Source organism: Micromys minutus (assembly GCF_963924665.1).
Source record: "Micromys minutus genome assembly, chromosome: 2".
Taxonomy (NCBI): Eukaryota; Metazoa; Chordata; class Mammalia; order Rodentia; family Muridae; genus Micromys; species Micromys minutus.
In genome coordinates, this window is record NC_137971.1 from 16,902,057 (window position 1) to 16,928,698 (window position 26,642).

The 26,642-nt window shown below is 43.5% G+C and overlaps 1 protein-coding gene across 1 annotated transcript in view; it reads right to left on the reverse strand.

The window, feature by feature from the left end:
* Nucleotides 1-26,086, reverse strand: part of ABCC2 (ATP binding cassette subfamily C member 2) — a gene marked incomplete at both ends in the record, with an annotated part of 52,742 nt that extends 26,656 nt beyond the window's left edge. Inside the window, 13 exons of the mRNA XM_080911284.1 lie at nucleotides 1,039-1,185; nucleotides 1,619-1,756; nucleotides 3,207-3,272; nucleotides 4,213-4,467; nucleotides 6,459-6,636; nucleotides 7,547-7,710; nucleotides 10,716-10,947; nucleotides 12,219-12,274; nucleotides 12,824-12,931; nucleotides 13,144-13,278; nucleotides 14,695-14,820; nucleotides 24,430-24,603; nucleotides 26,057-26,086. Coding sequence (XP_080767410.1) covers nucleotides 1,039-1,185; nucleotides 1,619-1,756; nucleotides 3,207-3,272; nucleotides 4,213-4,467; nucleotides 6,459-6,636; nucleotides 7,547-7,710; nucleotides 10,716-10,947; nucleotides 12,219-12,274; nucleotides 12,824-12,931; nucleotides 13,144-13,278; nucleotides 14,695-14,820; nucleotides 24,430-24,603; nucleotides 26,057-26,086 — 1,809 coding nt within the window. The remainder of the gene's footprint in view (nucleotides 1-1,038; nucleotides 1,186-1,618; nucleotides 1,757-3,206; nucleotides 3,273-4,212; nucleotides 4,468-6,458; nucleotides 6,637-7,546; nucleotides 7,711-10,715; nucleotides 10,948-12,218; nucleotides 12,275-12,823; nucleotides 12,932-13,143; nucleotides 13,279-14,694; nucleotides 14,821-24,429; nucleotides 24,604-26,056) is intronic.
* Nucleotides 26,087-26,642: the final 556 nt, after the last annotated feature.

Genomic DNA, 26,642 nt, shown 5'->3' on the forward strand with positions numbered 1-26,642 from the left:
GAATAAGAAAATGCGGTAACAGACCCAAAAGGTTGGACTCCATGGTTTTTGTAGTTGTTTTGGTTTGATTTGGTTTTTCATGAAGTTGGGCGGGTAGGGAGACGGGAGAGAATCTGGAAGGAGTTGGGGGAGGGGAAAAGAATATACTCAAGATCTATTATTATATGAAAATGTCAGAGAGTGAATAAATGCATCATTTAAAAAGAGTTGGCTTCGTGGAATTAAAACTAAGAGGAAGAAAGGATTTTGACTTTGTCGTTAATCATGACGTTGCTACAATTGGAACCTCCTGACAACTACCACAGACTTAACCATACCTCAGCCCTGAAAGCCATCCCACACTAGACAGAGAAGTATATAAAGACAATATTGTCAGCCTTCAGAGACTCAGGTAATTCAACTCTGTTGCTCTTTCTCTCCAAAGTTCAGACTTATTTCCAGAAACTGTCTACCACCTTCTGTGACAGAACCCTAACTTATGTGTACTTTGGGTAACCGGGCCTCGGTCTTGACCAATTTGATTGAGTCGCTGTCTTGATGAACCATCCGGCACTGTAGCTGATCTACGACAGTATTCTCTATAGAGGAACTGGCCAAAGGTTAAACGTTAGCTAGTCTAAGGACCTTCATAACCCTCTGAAGTTGCTAGACCATGAAGACTTGAGAGGATTTGAAGGGGCACCCGCAGGGTTATTTTTCATTGTCTTTTCTATTGTTTAGGATTGCTATGTCAATGTTCTCTTTAGGAAAACAAGCAAGAGACTTGTCTAGAAAAGTGACTCTGAGCAGGTGGCAGGTATAGGAACAGTCCCATTGGATGTCTCTGTAAGTCTTCTGGAAGTGGATGAGGTCAGTTTGAGGATCCACATTCAGTCAGAGAGACAGATAAACTGGGGCTCGGAGAGTTTAGGATTTTACTAAGATCAAACCATGTTTCCAGAAACAAGACAGGCTTTTAACACTTAGTAGCAGCCGTTAGACGTAAGCTAGGCCTGCACTGTGAGGCCTTAAGCGGTTAGGAGGGGCGTTCCTACGCACCTGGAGGATTGAAGAGGTCACTAGGGGAAGCATGGAGAGAGGAAAGCGCAGGATATTGAAGAGGGTGATGGAGGTAAAAGCCTTCTCCGCAGTCAAAATATTTCTGCTATCCACCAGGACATAAACCGAAAATGTGATCACAGACACCTAGGAAGAGTAAGGTCATAAGAAACTCACTAGTGAAATGACCCAGACACCTTTGTACAACTTTTCAGAGACACTGTATATCAGAGTTGAAAGAATGCTCAGGATCATCCCAGTCTCTTCCGATCACCCATAAGAAGTTTGATCCCATTGGAGGGAGAAGCACCTCTTCTGAGGTGTCAGGAGTCAGTGACTGGATTGTAGGGTCAGAGCTTGGGGCGTCCCTCTCTTTCACCACACCCACATTGCTTGCCCTATGAGGACAAGTCTTGTGCAAAAAGGAAATCATTCTTAGAGACCACCTTCCTGATGACCATTCTGAAACCTCACTAGTGGCTGCCAATCACCCACAGGGTAGAGCTAGAGTTGGGGTTGAGGAAGGAGGAACAAATCCCCTGAAGTCTGGGATCGAATCGCAGACTCTGTCTCTGCTCACCAGGACCGGAGTCAATTGTAAGATGAAAATCAGTATGGTCTGCAGCTGGCCGAAGTGCAGCAAGTTCTTGAGTTCTTTCTTCCGAATGCTGTGGACTTGCTCTTTAAATGAAGGTTCCCAGGCAAAGTATTTCAGGATCTAATGGGTGAGAGAATAACAAAATTCACAATGTGCCCTGAAAAGGTACCGGATGCATTCATGTGGTCCACCCTTATTTTAGGATAAGCTACCAAAACTTTGGGGGCTGGAAACCTAGATCATGAACTTGTTAATAGGTTAATAGAGAGGTAGCTTGTAGTTATTGACAACCTGATAAATCTAGAACATTTCTCATACATACTTCATTTAATTCTTTTTAAATAAACTATCTTGGCTTGCCTGTTCGAATAAATGTGCCAAGACACAGAACTCCCCATGTTAAAAATTGGAAATTTCTGGGCAAATTAAGGCAAATCAGTCACCCTGCCTTTGTAGACAACAAAGAAACAGAAGCTCCGTGGCAGCCTTCACTGAGATTTCAATGGGATCTGAGAGCCCCTGGCTTCATGGGTCCCTGTATTCACATGTAGGAGCGTGCACACACACACACACACACACACACACACACACAGAGAGAGAGAGAGAGAGAGAGAGAGAGAGAGAGAGAGAGAGAGAAAGAGAGAGAACAGTGTCTGTGGAGGTCAATGCCTCTGGGACCCACTACTGTGGCTTTGCTAAATGGGCCCATCAATCACATCCTAAGTGTCTCCATTCACACCCATAGGTGGGTGGGTGTGGCTCTTGGCCCTGGTCAGGGAAGCTTCTCTTTGCAGGAGGCAGTAGTTAATACAGACACTCACAACTAATCAAAGTGCCAAGAATAAGTGATGCTTAGCCCTAACTGGTGGCTCTAAATCATCACCTTCCTACCCCCATGGCCCAGGGAACATCGTGGAAGGGCGTGGAAGAGCCAGGGATGGGAAGGTGCTGCAAAGCACTGGTTTCTGTATGTGACACCGATGTTACACGCAGAACACACAGCATCTGTCATTTTCTACTGATGGATCCTGTCAACAGTTCCCCAGGGATAGGGAGGGCATACACGTCTCACTCTGAGCTGAGGAGCTTTTGGTAGCTAATGGCTACCAAGGGAAGGGAAAAACATCTTCTTCAGGTGTGTGGCCAGTGACAAATTTCCTTAACTCTATAGTCATGTTCATGCAAACAATCCTAGTTAAACTCAGTGGATGATATAGTTTTTTTTAAAGATAGGGAATTGAGGATATATCTACAAGTAAGGATTCAGAGGGAGCAGAAGGGAATAAGAGGAGAATTGTGTGTGTGTCTGTGTGTGTGTGTGTGTGTGTGTGTGTGTGCATGCACGTGTGTGTAATATAATCAAATTTTGTTATTTACAAAATTGTCAAATAAATTAAAATTTATTTTTAAAAATTTCTGCAGCAAACTGTAAAAACAAATCATTCCAGGCAAATAAATAGAAATCAAGTTTCAAGAGAATCTGGAAGGGACACTGGAGAGCTGTGGATAAAGAAATCAGGGGTCCTGTGGCGTCAACGGGCTGAGACCGTCACCCTTTTATTCTTCTTACCTTAATTCCGCTGAGAATCTCATTCATGATCTTTAAACGTTTGTCTTTATTCTTCATATTTTGGACCTGCCAAGAGACGGAAAGATGAAACCCAGATGTATTTCTGGGGGACAGAGCTCAGGTTTGCTGCTGATAGGCCCTGAGGAAACCGTGGTCGCCATTGAGTCTGATCTTGAGGTGTTCAGTTATAGTATTTTTCTCTCTTCAACTCTTCCTGTTTCCCATCCTGCCCTCTCTCCGGCCCTTGACTATGCCACACTAGTTCCTACCCATCTTCCTTTATCCTTGGCCTGACTGTTCTCTCTCCTCAGCCTGTTCCATGGCTGTTGGCAAGGCTCCTTCCCTTGTTGTCAGGATGTGTCATTCAGAGCTTGGCTTTTGAGGCCCACCTCACAGGGGAACCTCCTCACTGACAGCATCTACCCACTCATCACTAAGTTACAGTTGGCTCTCTGTGGAGTACTCATTATGAGCTGACTTTTTTTCTTTGTTGTCTATCTCTCCACCCTAGAAGCAGAATAGAACGTCCATGAGTGTGGGGTCCTTGTCTGACTTGCTGAGGTAAGAAATACAGTAGAATCTTCAGACAGCATTTACTACTCAATGAATACAGAGCAGGTGAATGAATAAATCCCCAACTCCAAGGAGTCGACCTATGAGGTTTGTGATTCTGGAAGAGGTACAATGGCAGGACGATTGTCAAGACATAAACAGAAAGTTGAAATTACTGTTGTGTTTGCTATGGGGTGGGTTATCTTGCTATGTGATGGAGAAACAAGGCTTTAAAATAGATCACTTCTAAGGAAGCTCAGCAGAACCAGGTGGAAAAATTATATACTGAGTGACCAGTTAGAGACTGAAAGGGAAGATCAAAAAGCTGAGTGCTTTTGGGATGGTAGAAAGTCTTCCATAAACTTTGCCCTTCCCCAGATCCCTCTAGAAATTAGTAGCAAAAGTCAGAGTTTACATGTTAAAGAGACATGCCCACAGGTGACTGTTCCTTTACCTGAATCTTCCTGATATTGAAAGCCAGAACTCCATTGACTGGGATTAGGAGAACCATAACCCCAACACCTGCTAAGATGGAAGGTCCCAACTCTCTCCACAGGAAGAAAATAGACAAAGCAATCTGTAATACAGTTGACCACACCAAGTGCATGTAGTTGGTCACGTCCGTTAGCTTCTGGGAATCTACAGACATCAAGTTTACTGTCTCTCCAATGGTGTACTGCTTCCTAGCCGAGTGAGAGAGGGTCAGTGCCTAAAGAAAGAGATTGTGGTCAGCAGATTAAAACCAAAGATGCCGGAATAGACGAGGCCCCGAGGAAAGGAGGAAACAACACTAGGATGGGTTTCATGTACACGTAGCTTCTCCATGGGATGATGGCATCTGAGTCCAATCTCGAACACAGTATATCATCTCATCTTTGACCACTGGTTCCTCTTATTTTCCCCTTCGCTAAATCCCACCCACCACACATCTTTTGGCTCCTCAAATTCTCATCTATCCTTAAATGCAACTTCCAAAATGACTGCCGGTCTCCCAAACTTACAAGAGTTACTACTTTTGTGTACACATACAATGTTCTGTAGTTAACTCTTTATTTACCTTAATTATAACCAGCCTTGTTGCTTTGACAAGGTCTCCATTTACCTGTTTCCATATTATATCGTGGGATAGTCAGTACAGGAGGATGGGAGAAAGTGAGGAAACCAGAGATGGAAGGAAAGAAGGAGGAAGACAGCACTGTTGAGCCTTGCCTTGTAGACTTAACATTTGTGTTATGTTTTATTTGTGCGTGTGTGTGTGTACACATGTGTGTGTGCATGCATGTGTGTGTATGTATGCACACACATGTGTGTGTGTCTCTGTGTGTGTATGCACACATGTGTGCATGCATGTGTGTGTGTGTGTGTGTGTGTGTGTGTGTTAGGTCACACAGTCATCACCTTGGTGGGAGGCATCTTTACCCAATGAGCCATTCACTACCTCCTTGTAGACTTTTGATATAGCTAACTTATTTTCAGCCACAGTCTTGCACGGAGGATGTAGGCGTTATCAAGGGGAACACGGGTTTTTAGAATGGAGAGGAAAGCTGTGGAGTTCACACACATCTGGAATAATATGCTTTCTCTACCGCTTGCAGGTACGTTCACATGCCTAAACCCTGAGACAAGCTTTCTGCTTTCATTTTAGGAAGATCAGGAGACTAATACTCATAGCTCCATTCCTTACTAGATTTACAGGCTATCTCTAGTAGTTCATACCTGTAATAGCACTCGGGAGGCTGAGGCAGGAGTATTGCTGAAAGTTTATAGCCAGCCTGGGCTACCTAGGAAGCTCCAGGCCAACTCGAACTACAATGAGTTAGCACAATACATAATACTATATATTATGATTGGTTTTAACATTAACTTGCCACAAATTAGAAATTTTAATTATCTTTTTAAAAAATAAATAGCCTTTCCTAAAGGTCTGTCCTGGTTCCTTTAATTGATCAATATCAGGGCCAGACAGAGATGGCTCAGCAGGTAAAAACATTTGCCTCCAAACCTGATATCCTAAGTTTGATCATCAGAACTCTCACAGTTGGAGGAGAGAACCCACTCTTGCAAGTTGTATACACACACACACACACACACACACACACACACACACACCTACCCACCCCCACATACACACATATACCTACACACATATACCTTACACTCACACATACTCATATACACAATCACAAAAATAAATAAATAACTGTAATTTTAAAAACTATGTATCAGAGGAAAGATGAGCAAGATCATCTCAGGCAAATGGAATACCTCCCAAACCTCGTTACAGAACTCAGTAACGAGGGAATGTAGTTAAAATAAGTAAGTAAGTAAATAAACAGGAAGGAAAAGGTTTGGTAACTGCTAGAGATAGGAAAAACACAGCATGCCTTTTTATTTGACTTTACCTTATTTCCTGAGGTTTTTGATTTTGTCAGGAGAGGCAAGGAGAGAAAGCATCTGAGCCTTCAGGACTGAGCAGCAGACCTTGGGAGGCTAACTCCCTAGGAGGCTCAGTATCAAGAACACATTTCATGTTTTGATTTCAAAGATGCACTTAGGGAAACCTTATAACTAATCAAAATTAAGTGTTGACATTAAATTTCACTTCTGTCAATTTCCCCCAATCTTGGAATAACTGTTTATACTTATTTCATGCTCTATGTTTTTGTTTTTGTCTTGGCTATACTTGACATGATCACTTACCTTCTTATATACAGAAGCTATGATGGTTGTCCGTACATTCATTCCCAACACAAAACAAAGTTGAAAGTAACTCTGAAGGCAGAAAGATTGGATGAGAGTCACAGCAAACATTAGGATTGCACAGATATATCCAAGCCATGGATATGTGTTAGGGTCTTTCACAAAGCCAATGAGAAACCTGCAGGAACAAAAGCAGAGCAAGTGACATCCACTCAGATGATCCCCGAAGGCTTGTCCTCCTCCTATGCACAACCAAAGCCTCACTCTTGCACTATCAGTGGCAAAACAACCAGAACGGTCCCTGGTACACCCTAAAGTCAGTCAAGAAGAGGAAACCTCAATTAAGAAAATGTTTATGTCAGATCAGGCTGTAGGCAAGACTGTATGGAGTTTTTCTTAATTAGTGATTGATGGGGGAGGGCCCAGCCTATTGTGATGAGTGGTAGTTCTCAGTACTGTAGGAAAGCAGGCTGAACAAGCCATGAGGAGCAAGGCAGTGCACACCACCCACCTCTGCATGTGCAAGTGTAAGCCGAATAAACCCTTCCTTTCCAACTTGCTTTTGGTCATGGTGTTTCATTAAAGTAATAGTAACCCTAAGACATGTAACACACCACACACACACACACACACACACACACACACACACACACACACAGCTACCACTGTAATGTTTCAGCTTTGTTATAGGGAGTGGCATTAGTCAAATCATTTTCAGACAAGGGAAGCTCATACCCATCTGGGGTAAAGGGCTCTCCAGTTGACTGTTCCTTCCACACATCGGCAGATTGCAAAGGTGTATCATGAGCATTCTACACTCTAAGAGAGGTGCTGGCTGGGAAGAGATGAAGGTAACCAGTCTCTCCTGAAGCATGCCACCCACCTGGTCACACTAGTTCATTTTAATAACAAAGAGGTCTAAGGAGCATGTGGTCTCCTCTTAGGAGGAGGCACAGAAAAGAGAGGCTAAGGTGTTATCTTAGATCAGCCCTGTGCAAAGCAAAGTCAGAGTGGTTTTCACTCTTGCCTACTTATACAAAGGGACGGGAAAGAAAATCCCGAGAGCACAGCAAGTCCTGGGCACTCACTTCAGCAGCTGAGGATTCAGAAACACAAAAATATCATGTACTAATTTCAGTATAAACGATTTCAGGATCACTGTATAAAAGGTTTTGAAGAGGGCTTTGATCAACCAGGATTTGGGAAAGTCTTTGGAGGTCTCAGACTTCTTTTTCTTCTTTTCAGCTTCTTCCTAGACACAAAACCAAAAACAGCCATGTCCACAAAATTGTGCCAAACAAGCATGGTAAGACTGTGTGCTTGGAACGGCTCCAGGCTTCAGCAGGGCCTATGAGCCGGCTACTGTCTTTGTATAGTTGTAACCTTCTCTTTATCTCCTGCCCACATTCCTGCTTCTCTCCCCTGCTTCTAACTCATAAGCTCTTTTGAACTGGGAAAGCAGACAACTAAACGAGAGAGAATGCATCATAAAGATGCATGGATAGACAATGACTCTGAGGCCAGCCTGAGCTATACAGTGAGTTCACGGACAGCCTTAACTACATTAAAAAAAAAAAAAAGAAAAAAGACTGTTTCAAAAACCCAAAGTCGGTAGTTGTAGTATATAACAAGGCCCCAGACATTAGCACAACTGACTCCATGTTGGAATTACCACAAAATTCAGCACAGAGACAGTACCACCTGCCAAAAAGAAACAAAGACCCCATCTATCAAGACTGCCCTTCTAGTTGCTGGCTACCTAATAAAGGCCTTCTATCAGCTGATGCCCATGTCTGAGCAGTCTTTTCTGGTGACTGCCTCACTACAAGTAATATAGGACAAGGTCCTGTGTAAGATTCCAATGTGGGAGTGTTGGAGAGAAATAACACATGGAAACAAAGAGACTGAGTGGGGGCTCTCATGAACTCTGACAATGAAGGACTCTGCTGATCAGTTTTCTCGATGCTCAGAAGCCTTTTCTGATGCCCCTTTATGTACTTATTGGAACGTGTTATGGTTTGAACTTCAAAAAAGGTATGGTAAAGTCTGTGGTGACTATTCTTTTTTGTTTGTTTGGTTTTTCTTTTTTTTTTTTAAGACTTTTTATATGAGTACATTGTAAATGTCAGACACATCAGAATAAGGCATTGGATCCCATTAGAGATGTTTCGAGCCACCAGGTGGTTGCTGGGAATTGAACTCAGAACCTCTGGAAGAGCAGTCAGTGCTCTTAACCACTGAGCCATCTCTCCAGCCCGATTGGTTGGTTTTTTTAAGACAGGGTTTCTCTGAGTAAGTAACAGCCCAATCTGTCCTGAAACTCACTTTGTAGACCAGACTGGCCTCAAACTCCTGAGTGCTGGGATTAAAGGCATGTGCCCCCGTGCCTGGTTTGCAATGGCTATTCTTGATTGTCAACTTGACTATAGCTAGAATTAACTAAATCCCAGAACTGGTTGGACACACTTCTGAGGAATATTTTTTTAATCGGATCATTAGAAGTGGGAAGACCTACTTCTAACCCATATCTTGGAGGTGAAAAGACACCTTTAATCCAGATCTTTTGAAGTGGAAAGACCTACTTCTAGTCTTGGTCACACTTTCCAAGGAAACCTAGATAAACGGCATGGAAGAGGCTTCTTTTCACCCTCAATAGCAAGTCCATTTCTTTCTTGTGGACAGAACAGTTGCTGGATTCTTGGATATTCCATACATAGTCAGCCACTGTTGGACTAGCTGGACTAGCCTGTAGATCATTCTAATAAATCTCCTTTCTATATACTGACATATAGAGAGATTAATTCTGTAAGTTCTGCTACTCTAGAGATCCTTGACTAAAACAAAGTCCCAACTCTCAGAATCTTAAGTGTGCCCTTTTTTGGAACTTGGATCCGTGTGAGTGTAAGCAAGCCGGCCTTTAAGATAGTCTGTAATCCAACATGGCTGGTGTCCTTGGAGGAGACGGGATGGGGATGGGGTAGCTATGTGACAACTGAGGCAGACAACTACAAGCCAATGGATGCCTGGGGTTCTGGAATAGGACAGAAGCAGGAACAACAGAAGTCACTCCATTCTCCACGTTTCGGTGGAAATGATTCTGCTGATAACCTGATTTCGGATTTCTGGCTTCCAGGGCTCTAGGATGATACTTTCCCCTTTCCTTTTCCCACCCCTACACCTTTCTCTTGCCTTTTCTCTGTGTTTGTGGCATGAGGAATCAAACCCAGGGCCATCAGGCTGTGAAGTAGGCTCTCTCTCACCCTCTCTTCTCTCCTTCACGCTTCCCAGACGTTCCTTATCCTCTAACTATGGGCCTTACTGTGTTATCCAGGCTGTTGTCAAACGTATGATCCTCCTGCCTGAGCTCCCCGAGGAATCACTGTGTCTTGCTTGTTTTGTTTTCTCAATAGTATTTACTACTATTATATACATTGGCTTATTTCCTTTCTCCTAGTTCTCTATAGGTGAGAGCCCTCTTGGGCTTGTTCATTGTACCTATTACCCAAAATAGACACACATTTGTGCTCAGTAAATATGTCTGAGTAGGCGAATTAATGCATTAACTACTAATGCGAACTTCCAATACAGTGCAGTTTCTAGTAATGAGTGTGTGTGTGTGTGCATGCATACATGTGTGTGCACACATGCATGTGTGGAGAGAGAGGGGGGAGGGAGGGGAGACAGAGACAGAGAATGTGTGTAGGAGTGATGGTTACAGGTATGCCAACGTATACATGTGAATATCGGGTTGACCTTCATGTGTTGGCCTAGGCCTTCTTACCTTGTCTGAGATAGGTCTCTTCTCTACTACAGCAATCTGCCTAACTGGCTAAGAGCTTCTGTATATTGCCCTGTCTCCATTTCCCATTTCCTGTAGGTAGGCTAGACCTACAGATACCTGTACTATTGTATCTAGCTTTTACCTAGGTACTTAAACTCAGGTCACCAGACTCATGTGGTAAGTGCATTTATCCACCGAGCCATCTCTCTAGTCCTACTAATGCTGTTGTCATTATGGTCACTACTGGTGCTATATTTTACACTATGGAAAATTTTCAATATATTCAATAGGAGATACAACAGTATATTATACATACATGCATCCAGCACTCAGGCATTATTAGAACTGTGTATACCTCTCATGTAAAGTGCAGTGCAAATGTATAGAATAGTATGAAAAGGTGAAAAGAGTCAGAAAAGACACTGCTTCTTGCCAGAGCTATACAGTGCATTCACACGGACACTTGTGTAAGTTACCAGGACGAGCACATCTTGGCTCTGACTCTGCTTCTTGTTCAGTCCATGCAGTGTGGCCTCAGGGTTCCGCTGGGACTTCTGCAGCCGCCTCTGAAGAGCCTGCCTGGCTTTCTGCAGGTCCTTTGACATGACCACCTCAAACTTGCTGACGACTGACTTTGTTTTAAACCTTTCATCAACATCCCAGATATCTTCCAGTGTCAACGGATGCTTGTAACCTTTCAGAACGATGCTGGAACGAGAACAGCCCAGAGGCTGAGTCCCTCTGTGCTATGGTAGCCTGCTTCTATCAGAACCTATCCTCCAGATCCGAGACAGAGGGATGAACGTTTGGACTTCTCTACTGTTCCACTATCTACATCTCCTGACCCTGTATTGGACAGAAGCATGGTGGGAGAACACAGAGACCGCAGAATGTGCTAGAAGACAACATGGAGAGGATTGGAAGTCAAGGACATCGCCTCCTCCTGCTCTTGCCCCTTCTCTGTCAAATACCGACCACCTCTCTACGCTCCGTGATGCCCTTAGGGAATGGAGTGACCTCACTGCTGACTTCACCCTCTATCTAACCAGTTCAGGGCTGGAGATATGAATAGAAAAAAATGACTGCATCTTTATTTGTAACACTTCCTAACTGAGATCCAGCCTTTTCTCCGAATATGAGCACAACATGCTGTCTTTGTTAGCAGGAGAAACCATGGATGTTTTCACAGCTAACTTACACTAATTGCTGCCCTCAAATCATGCTCCTTATAAGAGACATTGAGGATATCCTTGTCATTAGATATTTAGATTTAATGAATTGATGTTAAAGTACGTGCTTTACTGTGTCGCAAATGTGCTTTCTTAACTTTAAATTATATGTGTGTGTGTGTGTGTGGCTCTGTATGGCAGTGTGTGCACACGTGTGCAAGTGCCTGTGTGGAATGGAGGCCTGAGATCCTGCTGGAGATGAAGATACAGGAAGGAAGTGAACCACTTGATGTGGGGGCTGGATTCAGATCCTCCGAAAGAGGAGCGAGAATCCTACCTGTTGACCTGTCTCTCCAGCCCCACAAACTTGCTTTTTAGATATTCTGATTACGTTCATAGTCTGTGTCCAACATCTCTAAAACACGTATGGGCCTCACCAGCCTGTCAAAGGGCCCACAAACAAAGACACCTGTTGTAGGCCCCTGGTAGCCTAGGCTGCTGTGTCTCCCTTTCCCTCTCTCTGCTCCACACTGTCTGCCTCCATGTGCTCTCTTTCCGGTCTTGTTGTCCCTTGTTTCTCCCGTGGAACTTTTAGACTATGAGAAATGATTACTTTCTAGTTTCTCCTCTTCTTTCTGATCAGTCCAACAAAGGGGCTGAGTTAAATTGACGCATACATTACAACATTCTTAGGCTCTAAATGGAGGCCACAGGAGGCATTTATTAAAACTGAGATGTTTTTTTTGTTTTCACTTTCAAAGAAGCAAGCATATAAAGATATAGAAAGTCCATAGTCCAGGAACTTCTTACCTGTCATACCAACTAAATGTAACGCTGCTCAGAAAGGAAGCTGTAGCTGATGGAGTCTGAAAAATAAAATCATCAAAAAGGGACTCAGTTGGAAATAAGAACTCTATGGGGCTCTAAAATTAGACACTGACTTCCTCGGCCTGACTTTAGAAATGAACGGTTATTCGGGTGCTGGCTGGTCAATGTGTTTACCCTGAGGCACTAACAACCTGATTTTCTGTCGTAGATATGTGAGTTAGCTGCCTGTGCAGAACAGTTACAGGGGAATACACAAGTCAGTAGTATTCCGATATACTCAGCATTCTGTTTGTTTATATATGAAACATCCTATACAACAGGCGGAGTGCCCCTTATCTACAATTTGGGGCCAAAATGTTCCTGGTTTTGAGGTTTCTCCAATTTGCAATTATAATACTGTACAGTCTTTTTGAAAGTTTTCAGATTTGGGGAAATTTGGATGTTAAGAGTTTTGGATCAGTGATATTCACTCTATACCTTATCAGGGGCTCATGAGACCTCCATGAAACCCAGACATCTCCAAGTTACTTTTGCTTGGGCATCCTCCAGTTAAATAATATACGAAACGAGTGTATATAGAGTCTCACATGTGATGAGTCACTTGGTTCTGAAAAGGCTGAAAGAATTAGAAGGACGATCTGGAAACCATAGGAGACGAAGAACAGGCAGGAATAGGCCATGTTGGACTTGCTGTCCTGCGGGGGTGAGGCAAAAGAAAAAAAAAAAAAAACAATACGGAGTCTTTTTGTCACCGCTGAGCTCATGACTAAAGGCTATCACCAAACCCTTTGGTGTGATTCTATTCCCAAACTCAGACTGCTTGAAGCCATGCTCTCTGACCTCTATTGGATACCAGAGGATTTAGAACAAGCATCTTTCTGGTAAAGGCTCTCCCCTTTCTCCTTACCTTCAGGAGTGCTCGGATCAGAGTCTGAAACTGGAATATGCCACATATTATTGAGAGGATCCAGAACAGGGTCAGGAACCAAGAGTTCTTCTGTACGCACCATTGTCTGCTGTGCTGGGTCACCAAAACCAGGAGCTAGAGAAGAATGTACAACTCTGAAGAGTAGTATTGCCACCAAGTTCAGAGAAAGATGGCTGTCAGGACACCTGGGGGAAGTGGGAGCCGAAGGAGGGGACTGTGGAAGATAATTTGGCCCAGCAGAGAATACGGAAATGTCAAATTTACATTTCTTCCCTGATACTGTGGAACCCTCTCTCTCCCTCTCCTCTCCATCTCTCTCCATCTCTACATTTCATCTCTACACTTAGGTGCAGAGTTAGCAAGAAAGCAGAGCATGACTTTAAGTGGGGTCACTCAGAGTTACGAAAACCTTTCCAGGACAGAAGTTTGTATCAGGCCGCGGTCGGGCTGAGGAGGAAGATGGTGATGAATGGGTACTGGTTGACTATATCTTAATTCTATAATATTGATCTAAAAAACTAATTTTTCTTAAACCCCAAACTTTGCCTTATATTATTTCCCTCAAAGATGTTGGATCTTACATCTAGCGCTGTGCTAGCAAACCAAACCGCTGGTCGGAGGGAGAAAGTTTGTAGCACCTGCCAACTGTTCTGGGGTAGTCAATGCTGCTGTGGTAGGTTTCAATCTCCAATATAATGTCACCGAATAAAGAGCTGGGAATTGGAAAAAGGTCAACTAAGTTGGCTCTGTGTTAGCCAGCTCCAGGACAGCACTGTCTGAGCAGTGACAACAGACCAAAGTTCCTGGGGAAGAGAGCCAGCCTATGCTACAGAAAGAAGGCAGAGCAAGGGAGTTCAAGGCTGTATTGAACATAGAACATCAAAGGCTCTCGTGTTTAGCAAAGTTTGTAAATCCAAACAGTTCTGTGTCAGCTTCCTCATTTAATACGATAGCAACTATTTTTTTTTTTTTTTTTTTTTTTTTGGCTTTAAAAAAACTGTATGCTTCTCTCCCCAAATAAAGGATGCCTGTAGGAGAGATATAGCTTCCTCTTCCTCCTCTTCCTCCTCCTCCCTCCTTCTCTTTTCCTTCCTTTTCTCTCTGAGATAGGCTGGAGTAGAATGTCCCCTGCCCTCGTCGGGGTTTACTGGCATGCACTACCAAACCTGGTTTAGCGCTTTCCAACACCAAACTTATATTCAGCATGAGACCTAGTGATCTGATTAGTCAGTCAATAAAAAAATAATATTTACCACATTAAAAAAAGTATTTTACATCATGAAACTTAGATCTCATCTGTAGTCCCTAGATGTCAAGATATGAGGGAGCAAGATTAGAGAAGGTTCTATAGATTGAAACTTTTAAAACAAGGGAAAAGGGTGTTTCATTCCTTTAAGACCGAGCCATATTTCTCTGTAAATTATTGCTGAAGACAGGTGAAAATGGACTTAATTCGGTGCCCAGAGAGTGCACTTCAGCTGTCTATGGATTAGGAGAATTAAATACGGTGGAGCTGGTACTGGACCTTACCCATGTGCATATGTAGAGGATCGGATTCGTATATCTAACAGGAGGAATCGTGGCCTGTCCAGTATCTTCTGTGAGTGCAAGAGACAGGTCAACGGCTGCTAAGACAAGAAGAAGCAGGACGGACACCTGAGAAGAGACAAGACCATTGTCAGGGGCGTGCCACTGCGTCACTGTTCACACGGCTCTCGGAACCTCTCGGAACCTCTCCTCTCGGAACCTCTCGGAACCTCTCCTCTCGGAACCTCTCGGAACCTCTCCTCTCGGAACCTCTCGGAACTTCTCGGAAGGAAGGGATACACGGTGATTCAAACAACACACCTAATCAACATTCCTGGTGTAAATAGCTGTACACAGTCCAAGCATGGATAAAGTTCAACCATGATAACCATAATCCTAGCACATGGGCAACTGAGGGAGAAAAGATGAGTTCAAAGCTGGTCTGGGCTACATAGTGAGAGCTTGTCTTAAAGTCAGCCCCAATGAGCATTTTTGATGTGATATGTTAAAAGTGTGTCGGTGGTTTTTTGTTGTTGCTGCTGTTACCCCTGTCTTCACGAACTTGCCAGCACTAATAACAGGTGACTCGCAACAATCCAGGCAGCTCTAGCTCCACTGGGCGTGACGCCCTCTTCTGGCCTCCTCGGTTACCTGCAGCTTATGGCGCACACAGACATGTATACCCCTTAAGTTAATTAATTAATACCTTGGGAAGAAAATGGTAAGAGTAATCACATATGGCTCCTGTTGCAAGGTCACAGAAAGCCACATGGATGCTTCGTCTCTCAGGACAGTCACTCTCAAGAAGCCTAACCCTGTCATGAAGACAGAGTGCTCTAGGGAAAGGTGAACTTGGTTAGAACATGAGACTTTTATTTATAACAGCCAGTAAGAAGCTGAGGACTTCTGCTAAAACTCATGTGGATGGACGTCTTAGAAGCAGATTGTTTCTTCTTGGAGGAGCCTGTTCAATAGAAATCTTTTCTAATTAAAAAAAGAAAAAAGAAAAACATTTGTGTTAAAAAATAAATGGAGAGGGAGCTGGGGAGATAGTTCAGTCAGTAAAGTGCTTGCTACCCACTCATGTGGATTGGAGTTTGATGTTCTTTACTCACATAGAAAAGCTAAGCAGAGACAGTTATGGTGGTGCACAACTTTAATCCCGGCACTAAGGAAGCAGAGGCAGGTGGATGTCTATGAGTTAGAGTTCCAGGACAGCCAGGTCTACATAAAGACACACACACACACACACACACATACACACACACACACACACACGCTTACTAGTACATGCCTTAATCAGCTCTGGGGTTGTAGAAATAGGAGGTTCTCTGAAGCTTGCCAGACAGCTTAGCCTAATCGGCAAGTCCCATGTCCCAGTGAGAGATTCTTTACAAAAAAAAAAAAAAAAAAAAAAAAAAAAAAAGGCCAAGGTGGATGGCTCAAGAAATGACACTAGGCCTCCGAATGCACACTCATACATGTGCAACCTTATTAACATGAACAAGTATGCACAGTTGCACTCATGTGTACACACACACACACACACACACACACACACACTCACACACACACACACACACACACACTATTCTCTTAGCTGTTAAATTTGGAGACAACTTGTTGCACAGAAACAGGAAGCTAAATACTAAGTTTAAAAGGAGAATTGAAGCCTACAAGGAGCCTGTAATCTCAGCACACAGAAACCGAGGAAGGATGATTGAGTCTCAGAACAGCCTGGGCTGCAGAGTGAGTACCAGACCTACCAGGGCTGCATAGCAAGATTCCATTAAAAAATAAAATAAAAGATTCCATTTCAACTGTTTAACGCCCCTCCCTCCCTTTCTTTGGTTATGTGCTCTTGGCTTGACATCGTAGAACCTTTGAAGTTGATATTGCAAGCAAATGCATCATTTTACCTCATGCCCCACCCCTGTTTTTTTCCTATGAACCCATAAAACATTATTCACATTGTACTAAAGATCTGCCTAACACCAATTATATTTTTGGGAAGTCATAGTAGTTTTCATGTCCCCAAATGAGGACCTTTTCTATGACTATCTTCCTTTCATCATCCTTCCTCCCTTCCACATAAGTTTGAAAAGTTAATTGTGGTCTTAATTTTAATAGAGAAGTGTATGTGTATATCTATATAAATACAAACACAAATGTATACAAGCATCATCATTGGTAAAAGTAACTCTTACGTGCCTTTAATTGTCATCTTGGTGACTTACTGCCCCTGTCAACTAAACTTGGCCTAGTCTTGGAAGCATCTAGCCTCCACACAATCTTATCTAGGTCTAGAATGTTTTCAGCTTCTGAGACTCAATACTTGTGATGGTTTTTAATATGCTTTGCCCAAGGAGATGTTAGGCATTATTAGGAGATGTGGCCTTGTTGGAGAAGGTGTGTCACTGTGGGTGTGGGCTTTAAGGTCTTACTCTAGCTGTCTGGAAGCCAGTCTTCTCCTGTTTGCCCCCAGAACTAACTCTCAGCTCCTCCTGCTCCATGCCTGCCTGGACGCTGCCATGATCCCACCTTGATGACAGTGAACTGAAACTCTGAACCTGTAAGCCAGCCCCAATTAAATGTTGTTCCTTATAAGAGTTGACATGATCATGGTGTCTCTTTACAACAATGAAACCCTAACTAAGACAGACAGATAAATAGAAGAGAAACCCAAGCCCAAAAATATACCTTAAAAGGGTAGCCCAAGGGCCACTTGCTCCCTCATGGTACAGGTGACTGGACACAACCATGTGAGCAAGTACATGATGGAGAGACGGGGGTTGGGGGGACGAGAAGCAGAGGGAGCAGTTAGTGTGCTGTGAAGAAAGGCAGCAGTGGCGATGTGATTGGGTTGAGGAACCTCCTGATGTGAGAGTCCTGTACTGTCACCTGATCTGTCACGGATCTGGATTCATGGCCTTAGGCAGCAGGGATCTTTGTGGATGTTTGTAGCACATGTTACCACCAAAGGGCATTCAGGCAGCGGTATGAAACCATGTTGATGTCCTAGGGCCTCACCTGGGCAGCAAGGGAGAGCTGGTGGTTATGAGCTTAGGAGAGTTGGCCCCGCACCTCTCCTGGGCAGCAAGGGAGGGCTGGCCCAGGTGGTATGGATATGGGAGAGCTGGCCCCATATGGTGTGGGTACAGGAAAACTCAGCTGCCACCGAAACCCAGATCCAGGGCTTTGAGCTGGCCCGCCCCAATGTCTTCCCCATCTATGAGCTGCTGGAGCATGTGGCTGGTCCTATAGAACCAAAGCTGCAGGATCTCCATGACTCAGGGAACAACAGGATATCTGAGAGGAGTCTTGGTGAGAGTCCAGTATTGATAGTGTAGCAGAAGTCATTGGCCTTGAACCAGATCAATGACTCATTGCAGTGAACATTTACAAAGACACGTGGGCAAAATGGTGTCCTGTGTGACACACCATGACACACTGCAGCTTCCACAGCGAGAATTTTTCTCTTGTTTATTTTACTTGGGGGAGAGGGGAAGTTACAAAGGAAGAGGACAGATATGGAAGGACTGGAAAAAGAATAGTTTTGGGGGTACATGATATGAAATTCACAAAAATATGTTTTCAAAAAGGCAGCATTGAATCTGGGCTAGACCTCAGTGTTGCTATGCGGGTATCTCTGCCTGTCCTACTAGGGCCCCCTTACACCTCATTTCTTGAAGCCTACAGCGTGATCTCATCTTACCGACACTAAGCCCCAGAGGCCCTCAGAAATATAGCCCCCGCAAATTCTCTTATTTGGTCTCACTCATCCATTTCCTATTGGAACTATGATAGAGTTGCCTGCTGAGAGCTTCTCTAGTCTTTTTGATGCCGCCCCCTGCTTTTTACGATACACTCTACTTTGCTGAACCACATACTCTGTGGTACCAGAGCCCTTCTCCAACTTCACAAGTTGGGGAATCAAAACCAGTCACGATAGTCCTTGATCTTGTGACCGCTTTAGCCATGTGCCTCGTGCCAAAATTCTATTCTAGCCAAAAGTAAGTAGAGGCAGTGTTCTAGTTAGAGCTTCTATTGCTGGGGTGAAACACTATGATCATATACAAAGGGGCACATAGTCTAAGTCACATAGATAGATAATTACAGATGGGAAGTGGCTGTATATATGTATATATATGTAGTAGTAGTGGTCACATAATTTTGAAAGTATTCTAAAAGTCATACATAGAATTTCATTCCTTAATTATTGACTTTCATAGCATGTGAACTCTAATCTCAGGAATGTTTTTTAAACGATGCACAAGAGTGCCTGACACCTTCGTTTGCAGACTTGACGGTTTTCATGAGCAACGGTAGCCATCTTAGTCATACACTAGCTTAAGTGATCGGCTTAATAGGCTGAGATTACAAGAGAAGATATAAAAACAGTCAACCTACGTATAATAACAAATTGCTTAATGACTAATTCAGCAGAAATGATGTGGTGGAAGCCTCGACTGGTATAAATACATTCTTTGTGGCATTTGTTAGCTTCTCGTCACCATGAAAAAGCATCTAGCACAAGCATCTTACAAGATGAACGGTTTATCTTGGTTCATGCTTTCTGGTCATTTATTTGGGCTGGTAGCAGCAAAGTCCATGCTGTAGAAGCACCTGGTAGAACAAGTCCATTTATATCATGTCGGCTAAGAAGCAAAGAGGAAAGATAGAGTAAAGGCCAGCATCCCTGTATCTCCCTCCAGGGACATGTTAGCAATTCCTCTAGGCTTGCTCAACAGCTACCTAGCAACAGCTTGCATCTCTGTCTGCCAAGGAGCCAAGAGCCAGGCTTATAAGGACTAGTCAGCTTCTCTCTCTCTCTCTCCCCCTCCCTCCCTCCTTCCCAGCCAGCCTCTGCCCTCTGCCTCTTTCTAGCTTCCTTCTTCTCTCCTGTCTCTTTCTGGCCTTCTCTGACCCCCTTCTTTCTCAGCCTCTGCCTCTTCTCCAGGTCCCTTTCCTGCCAACAAACCTTCTTCATACCAGGTCTGTCACGTGGCTTGGTTGTTCAGGGAGACACCTTGTCAGGGCCCACCAAGAGGCTCCCTCCAGCTACAACATACCACATTTATAAAACACAACAATAACTGGTTCCATTCCAACACCGGATCCTTCTTTCCACGTGCCCACTCCGTGATTGTAGATCCCGTAAACATATCAAGCACTAATGTAAGAGAAGTGCTCTCTAAAGCATGTGAATGCTCTCCTGTGCAGGCCTAACACCAGTGGTACCCAGAGTAAATCCATCCCAGTTTCTATGTGTGGGGTAGAGAGGTACAGTCTAAGTTGTTCTCCCCTCCCCCATACCCCAGGGGTGCTGGTGAAGGTACCAGACAGTTGCCCAGGACCCAGAGCTCAATGCCAGGCTTCATGTAAGGGACAGGCCAGCTGTGGAAATCAACACACAAAGAAGAGGTCTACTCCAGCTAGCTGTGTTAAGATTTTTATTTATTCACAGATGAAGATGAATTACTAGGAAATTGAGAAAAACAACGTAAACTAAGAAGATGGACAAAATAATGAAATAAAACCATTGATTGTGGGATCAAACACACAAGAAATAGCAAGTGAAGAGAATTTTAAATTTAATATTCTAAGAGATTTGAGAAGACATTGTATCTTTTAAACAAGTGGCTTTAAAGAAAAGATAATTCCAAAATTAAGAAAACTTCTTAATAATTGTTGAATATTAAAATAAGGATTCTTAGGATAAATGAAAGAAATTATTGAGAAAATGTGCTAGCATATAGAGGAAGAGAGAAAAATATTTTAAAAGGAGAGAGAGAATGAGAGAGAGAGAATGAGAGAGAGAGAGAGAGAGAGAGAGAGAGAGAGAGAGAGAGAGAGAGAGAGAGAGAGGAAGAGGAAGAGACAAAGTTGCGGGAGGAAAATCCATCAAAGTCACTGTCTATCTGAAAGACACTCTGAAGACACAGAATTTCAAAGTTAGAAGAAAGGAAATATAAGAATACCATGATGATTTCCCATAAGAAAGCTACGAGTCTTTAGGTCGAATGACGCCGTGAGTGTGGTAAAGACCTGAGCAGCCAGACTCGTGGGAGATTTTAGTACACAAAGAATCAAGAGCACCAGGCGAGGAGTAAGTAGCTCGAGACTCTAAGGGAAATAAATTAGAACAAAATCTTCAGAGTTAAAAACGATCATTGTGGAGCCAGAATTCCGCGAACATGTGAGTGCCTTTAAGATGCAAAGACCAAGGGACTCTAAAAAGCTAAACGCTTCCTTAGATGACGTTCTCCTGTAGAGGGGTCTAAGAAATCTAAGAACATTAATCCTCTAACGTTCTTTCCAGAAGAGCATCAGGAGGTAGAATTTACAGTTAAGTATGAAAGAAACAAATAGGAAAGAAATGTTTTGGAGAGAGAGAGAGAGAGAGAGAGAGAGAGAGAGAGAGAGGGGGAGGGGGAGAGGGAGAGGGAGAGGGAGGGAGGGAGGGGGGAGGGGGAGAGAGAGAGAGGGAGGGAGGGAGGGAGGGACGGAGGGGGAGAGGGAGGGAGGAGGGAGGGGGGAGGGGGAGAGAGAGAGAGAGAGAGAGGGAGGGAGGGAGGGACGGAGGGGGAGAGGGAGGGAGGAGGGAGGGGGGAGGGGGAGAGAGAGAGAGAGAGGGAGGGAGGGAGGGAGGGAGGGAGGGGGGAGGAGAGAGAGAGAGAGAGAGAGAGAGAGAGAGAGAGAGACAGAGAGAGAGAGACTAAAACAGAAAGACTGAAAATGTGAGAAGATCCAGGATAGGTCAGAGTGTGAAGGCGTCTTTGTGATTGGCCGCACTGGGGCGGTTCTGACCATCACCTCCTCCCCAGCCGCTGCCACAGACCACAGCCATATTGGTGTGGTGACAAAGACACAACTTGACAGATGGAAAACATACGTGTAAGTACATCACTGGCAGATACAGGCGAAACCATCAAAGTGGCCATCACACAACAGGACTTCAGAGTGGAAAGATGAAGAAAAATAAAAAAGGTTTGCTTTTCACTTGTCCTTTTTTGTCTCTTAAAAAGTCCGTGGTAGAATAAGAAAGACAGTGCTACTCTGGGATGTATTAGAGTGACATCATTATCAATAGATTTGATTTCCTTGCTGTTCTGGAGCTTCCACACTTTCTACAGTGACCACATACTCCCTTTTATCCTCAGAAAGAAACATGCACACAGTTCAGTGTGCAGCAGAAAAACACAGCTGTTTAACGATTCACTAAATACTCGATATTCTTTGCTCCTATCTGTGATTTATTAGGATTCAGACAAGGACTTTCTAAAACTCAAGATTATAATTGAATTGTGTTTCTCCCTTTGCGTTCCCCTCTCCAAACCCTTCTCTATTCCCTTCCCCTCTCTCCTTCAAATTTCGGGCCTCGTTTTTCACTAATTGCTATTGCTTGCATATATGTATTAGTGTGTACATATATATTCCTAAATATAACCGGCTGAGTCCATGTGCTGTTACTTCTGTGTATGTAAAATGCGACTTTCTATAAAACAATGCATTTCCTTGGTATTGAAAAGGAGACTTTATATTTAATTCTCCCCCCTGCAAGAACCTCTTTTTCTCAGAGCTCTGATACATGCAGCAACCAGATCTGCTTTATCTCTGAGGGTGCCTACTTCCACGATCCCCTAACAGACAGGGGACTCTCTTTCAGGTCCAGCATTCTTAGGGGTTACCTTCCCCAGAAGCCTGTCTACTATGAGACAGCACTTTTACTGGAATTTTTTCCCCCTTTACTTGGTTAAAACCCTTCACCCTGGAATAAACTCTGTTCTCTTATCTCAGTCTTACTTATGAAAACTCTTCCGGACACGTCGGGCAATGGTCTATCACATAACCCTAATTATCCCCGTGTCTTGCTGGATTGACCTCAAGTTTGTTTTTCTGTATCCCTTGCTTTATCATTTCCACAACTATCAAATATTTGTTTTTAAATTCAGTCTGCTTTGTTGCCTCCTGTTTTCTGTGTCCTTCTCTGAAGATGAATCTTTAAACAAATCTAGGAAGTCAATTACATGTTGCTCAAGCAGATTGACCAAGTCCAGATAAGATAGCACCTTACTAAAGGCCAGACAGGTACAGCAGAGCCAGCTCAGGTGGTGAAGAAAGGGGTGTGGGGGTGTGGGGGTGTGGGGGAGGGGACACCTGTCCAAAAGCAGAGAGAAGAAAAATGACTGGGTGGAGATTTTTTACAGAAAAATGAACTTAGGATAAATTATGCTTCTACTGTTTAAGAGAAAGAACCAATCATTTTGAAAAATTTAAGAAGTTAAACCTATGCCTGCCACCTTTAGAATAAGGGCCAAAAACTTAAAAAAAATTTTTTAAATGGGTCTCAGAGTAAGATGGGTGGATTAGTGTTGCCTGGGAGGGAGTTAAACATTGTTTTTTCTTCTCTATAGAGATTTGTACTTTCAACTTAAATGTATTTAAACAGTATAAGTTTTATATATTTGTAAAGTGGAATAATATTTAGCCATAAAAGGGAATTAAGCACTAAAAATACTACGAAGATGAAGCTTGAAACAATATGCTAAGAGAAGCCAGTCCTGAAAGACCGCATACTGCGTGGTCCTCTCATGAGTCAGAGACATTGAGGAAATTCGTTTCGCTGAGAGGAAAGAGAAGCCGAGACTAAAGGATTTCTTTCTCCTCAAATGACTAGAACTGTTCTAAAGTAGACCATGGCAGTGACTGTGCAAATCTGTGGACATGAGGGAAAAAACCACCCTCAATTATATTTAAATGGGAAACTTATTTGGCATATGAACCATATCTCAAAAAGCTACAGCTTTTAGTAGGATTGGAGTCTGAATTGCACACTGGGCATTCTCTCCTTGGAAACTCAAGAATAATGGAAGAATCCCCCTGAATTAACTGACAGTCACTACAAAGACAGTAAAGTGTGAAGCCAGATATTGTCTAATATACATGCTTGGCTCAGATGCCATAACTAGGGTGCATTTTATACCGACATGGAACCAATGTGGAGATCAGCCTGAGTGCTATGTCCTGTGCTGGGCACCTAAACAGTGACCCTACCTAAAGTTTTTCTTTCCTTTTGAAAGTTTGACAAAAAATCCACTCCCAGCCCCCAACCCCAGCTGACACCCCAGCCTCTAGCTCCCAGCCCCACCTCCATCCCAGGGTCCCTATTGTCATCACCGCTGAGTCCCAGGGTAACAATAGGCCATAGGTACATAAACTCACCAAACAAGGGACTCACTAACCCCTCTTTCTACCCTCTTTCCACTGTGAGTGCTTATCCCGAGTGGTGAAAGACTTTGGAAAAATGTAAAACCCCATTTCCGGTCTAAGTTTTGGGAAGTCAGCGACTGTTGGGGGTCGGTGTAAAAGATACACTATGTAGTTCATTGGCATCTCAGGGTAGGAGCTGTTTGAATAGCAGCCTTCAGATTTATTAGAGCAGTTTAAAGAGGCTCATGACTCAAACCCATAAAAGGCAACTCTAATTTGACCCCTCGTTTGTGCTCAGGGAACTTAATATCCACAAGAACTCCCAGTCACTCTTCTCATACCAAAACCAAAGCTACTTTGGCTAAGGAATCTGGCGGGTGAGACATAGGCAGGACCATGGCTTTACTTTGAAGCAGGATTACGTGGCAAACTAATCAGAGACTGGGACAAGGACACTAACCCCAAAGAAAATGCCCCACCTCTACACCAAAGAACTAGAGTTTGAAAATGGTGGAGTTACTGTACCTGCTTGGCAATGTAGAATTTGGTAAAGGAAGATCTCTTGGTCTTGGATCTGTATACACCGTAAAGTTGCCAAGGGGCCAGGAGCCAAAGAAAGCCCAAAGGAATCCACACAAGAACAGTTTGCTCAAAACAAAGGGGGAGGTCAGCTTCTGGACTTTTCAGTAGTGAGTCGTTCTGGGGGACCGAAAGGGAAAGACTGTTGGATACATACATTTAAAAGATACCCTATTGTCCCAACGTTCTCCACATGCTCCCAATCCGCTTAAATTCAACTCCACATTTATAACAAGCTTTACTTTTTAACTATCTTTATTTCAGGCTCATCATTAATACAATATATGACACTAAAACATATTCACCATTTAGTGACATTTAGTGCTTTTTCTGGCCATCCCACCTCTCAGAACGCATCTTCACGTGGCTTTAAGTGAATCTCTACACTGACTACTCTGCATAAAATAAAACATTTTCCAAATTATACAGATAAGAAAGACTATTCCTCTCTCCAGAGGGGAAAGTAGTTTCCCAGGCCTGAGAACACACTACATGGTTTCTAGCACAATTTGAACACACTGGTAGATACTCTAACCTGCAGGCACCAGGCAAGATGGTCAGGCACACTGTGACGTCAGCCTATTATGGCTGAGAAGGCTTATATCAAAACCAAGAGGACCTGGTCCATCCCAGTGCTGAGATAACAATGCACTGTTGGACAGGAAACATGTTTTAAACAAAAGTTTCATGTAATAAGGAGTCCTGGGGGGGGGGTGGCAGCTCCTGTATCGGGACCACACAAAGGGGGGGTTTTCTTTTTCCTTAGATACTTTAAAACAGATCTATTAGTACTGATGTTTTTAAAGGGAAGTTTAAAGTGCCTGACAAGATGATTTCTTGGATAATTCTAAAAAGAAATCCTCTCTGTCTCTATCTCTCTCTGTTTCTGTCTCCTCCCCTCTACAGCACCCCCCCACATGCCTCCTTCTAGGGTTTCTCTGTGTAACAGCCTTGGCTGTCCTAGAATTTGCCTTGTAGACCAAGTTAGTCTTAAAACACACAGAGATCTGCCTGCTTCTGTCTCCCAAATATTGGGATTAAAGGTGTGTGCATCATGTCCACCAAGCCCAGCCTTTAAAAGGGATTCTCGAGAGGTGGTTAGCTGCTTTCTAATAGTCGTCACGTCTTGTCCATGAAGGCATGGGGGCTTAAGTTCTTCCTAACACATCAAGAACTGTCTAATGTTGTTCCTGCTCCTCCCAGCATTATGGAAGGTCACTAATGACATCAGTTACACCCCCGAAAAGCTCAGACGTGTGCCTCCTCTTTTCCTCCTACCCTACAAAGTGCGTTTTAACAGTTCCTCTCCTAGGACTGAAGAAATTGCATTTTTCTCAATTTTAGCTAGTCCAAGAAAAATCATCTGCAATGCAATAAGCAAATGCTAAAGGAAAAAAAAAAAGCCTTTCCCAGGTGTTGTAATCGTGTAGACAAATTAAGCATTTTTCTTAAAACAAAACAAAAAGCCAGAACTTAAAGCCAAATATACCTCTACATTTACTGTCTCATACTGGTAGCCATGCCTGTCTGAGTTTGAGAAGAGGAAACCATGAGAATAAATGTAACTTCTCACCCAAAAAGTAGAGTTGCAGAACTCGTCCATAATGATTTCCAGCACACTTCTGTTATGAAGACTTTTCTGATTGTGTTGTTTCTTCTTCGCCTGTTTCCTCAAAGAAAGCTGATGTTAAAGAGCAGTGTGCTTTCCCCATTCTCGCAGCCCAGTTAAAGGCATGCCTCTTGACCTTTCATCCTGACAACTTAATAGTTAACTTTGCGGAGTGGATGCTATGTCATCCCGGGGAGCAGACATGTGACTGGGAATCACCAGGTAGAGGGAGGCTTATCACCACCCAAGAGCCCGGCCCCTGTAGTGTGACCAAATATAGAAGGAACCAATCAGAAACATTATGCAGTTGGCAGGTCAGGAGCCCAGTACATGCTTCCTACAAAGAACGATAGAGTGACCTATGCACCCCTATATGTGGGGTTTCGCTTCAGTTTGAACTCAGTTAAGCGTTCACAGAGACTTACATACCTTACTCCTCTGATTTTTGTTTTGTTTTGTTTTTTGAAACCAGGTTTCTCTGTATAGTTCTCGCTGTCAGGCTGGCCTTAGACGCAGAGAGTCACCTGCCTCTGCCTCCCAAGTGCTGGGA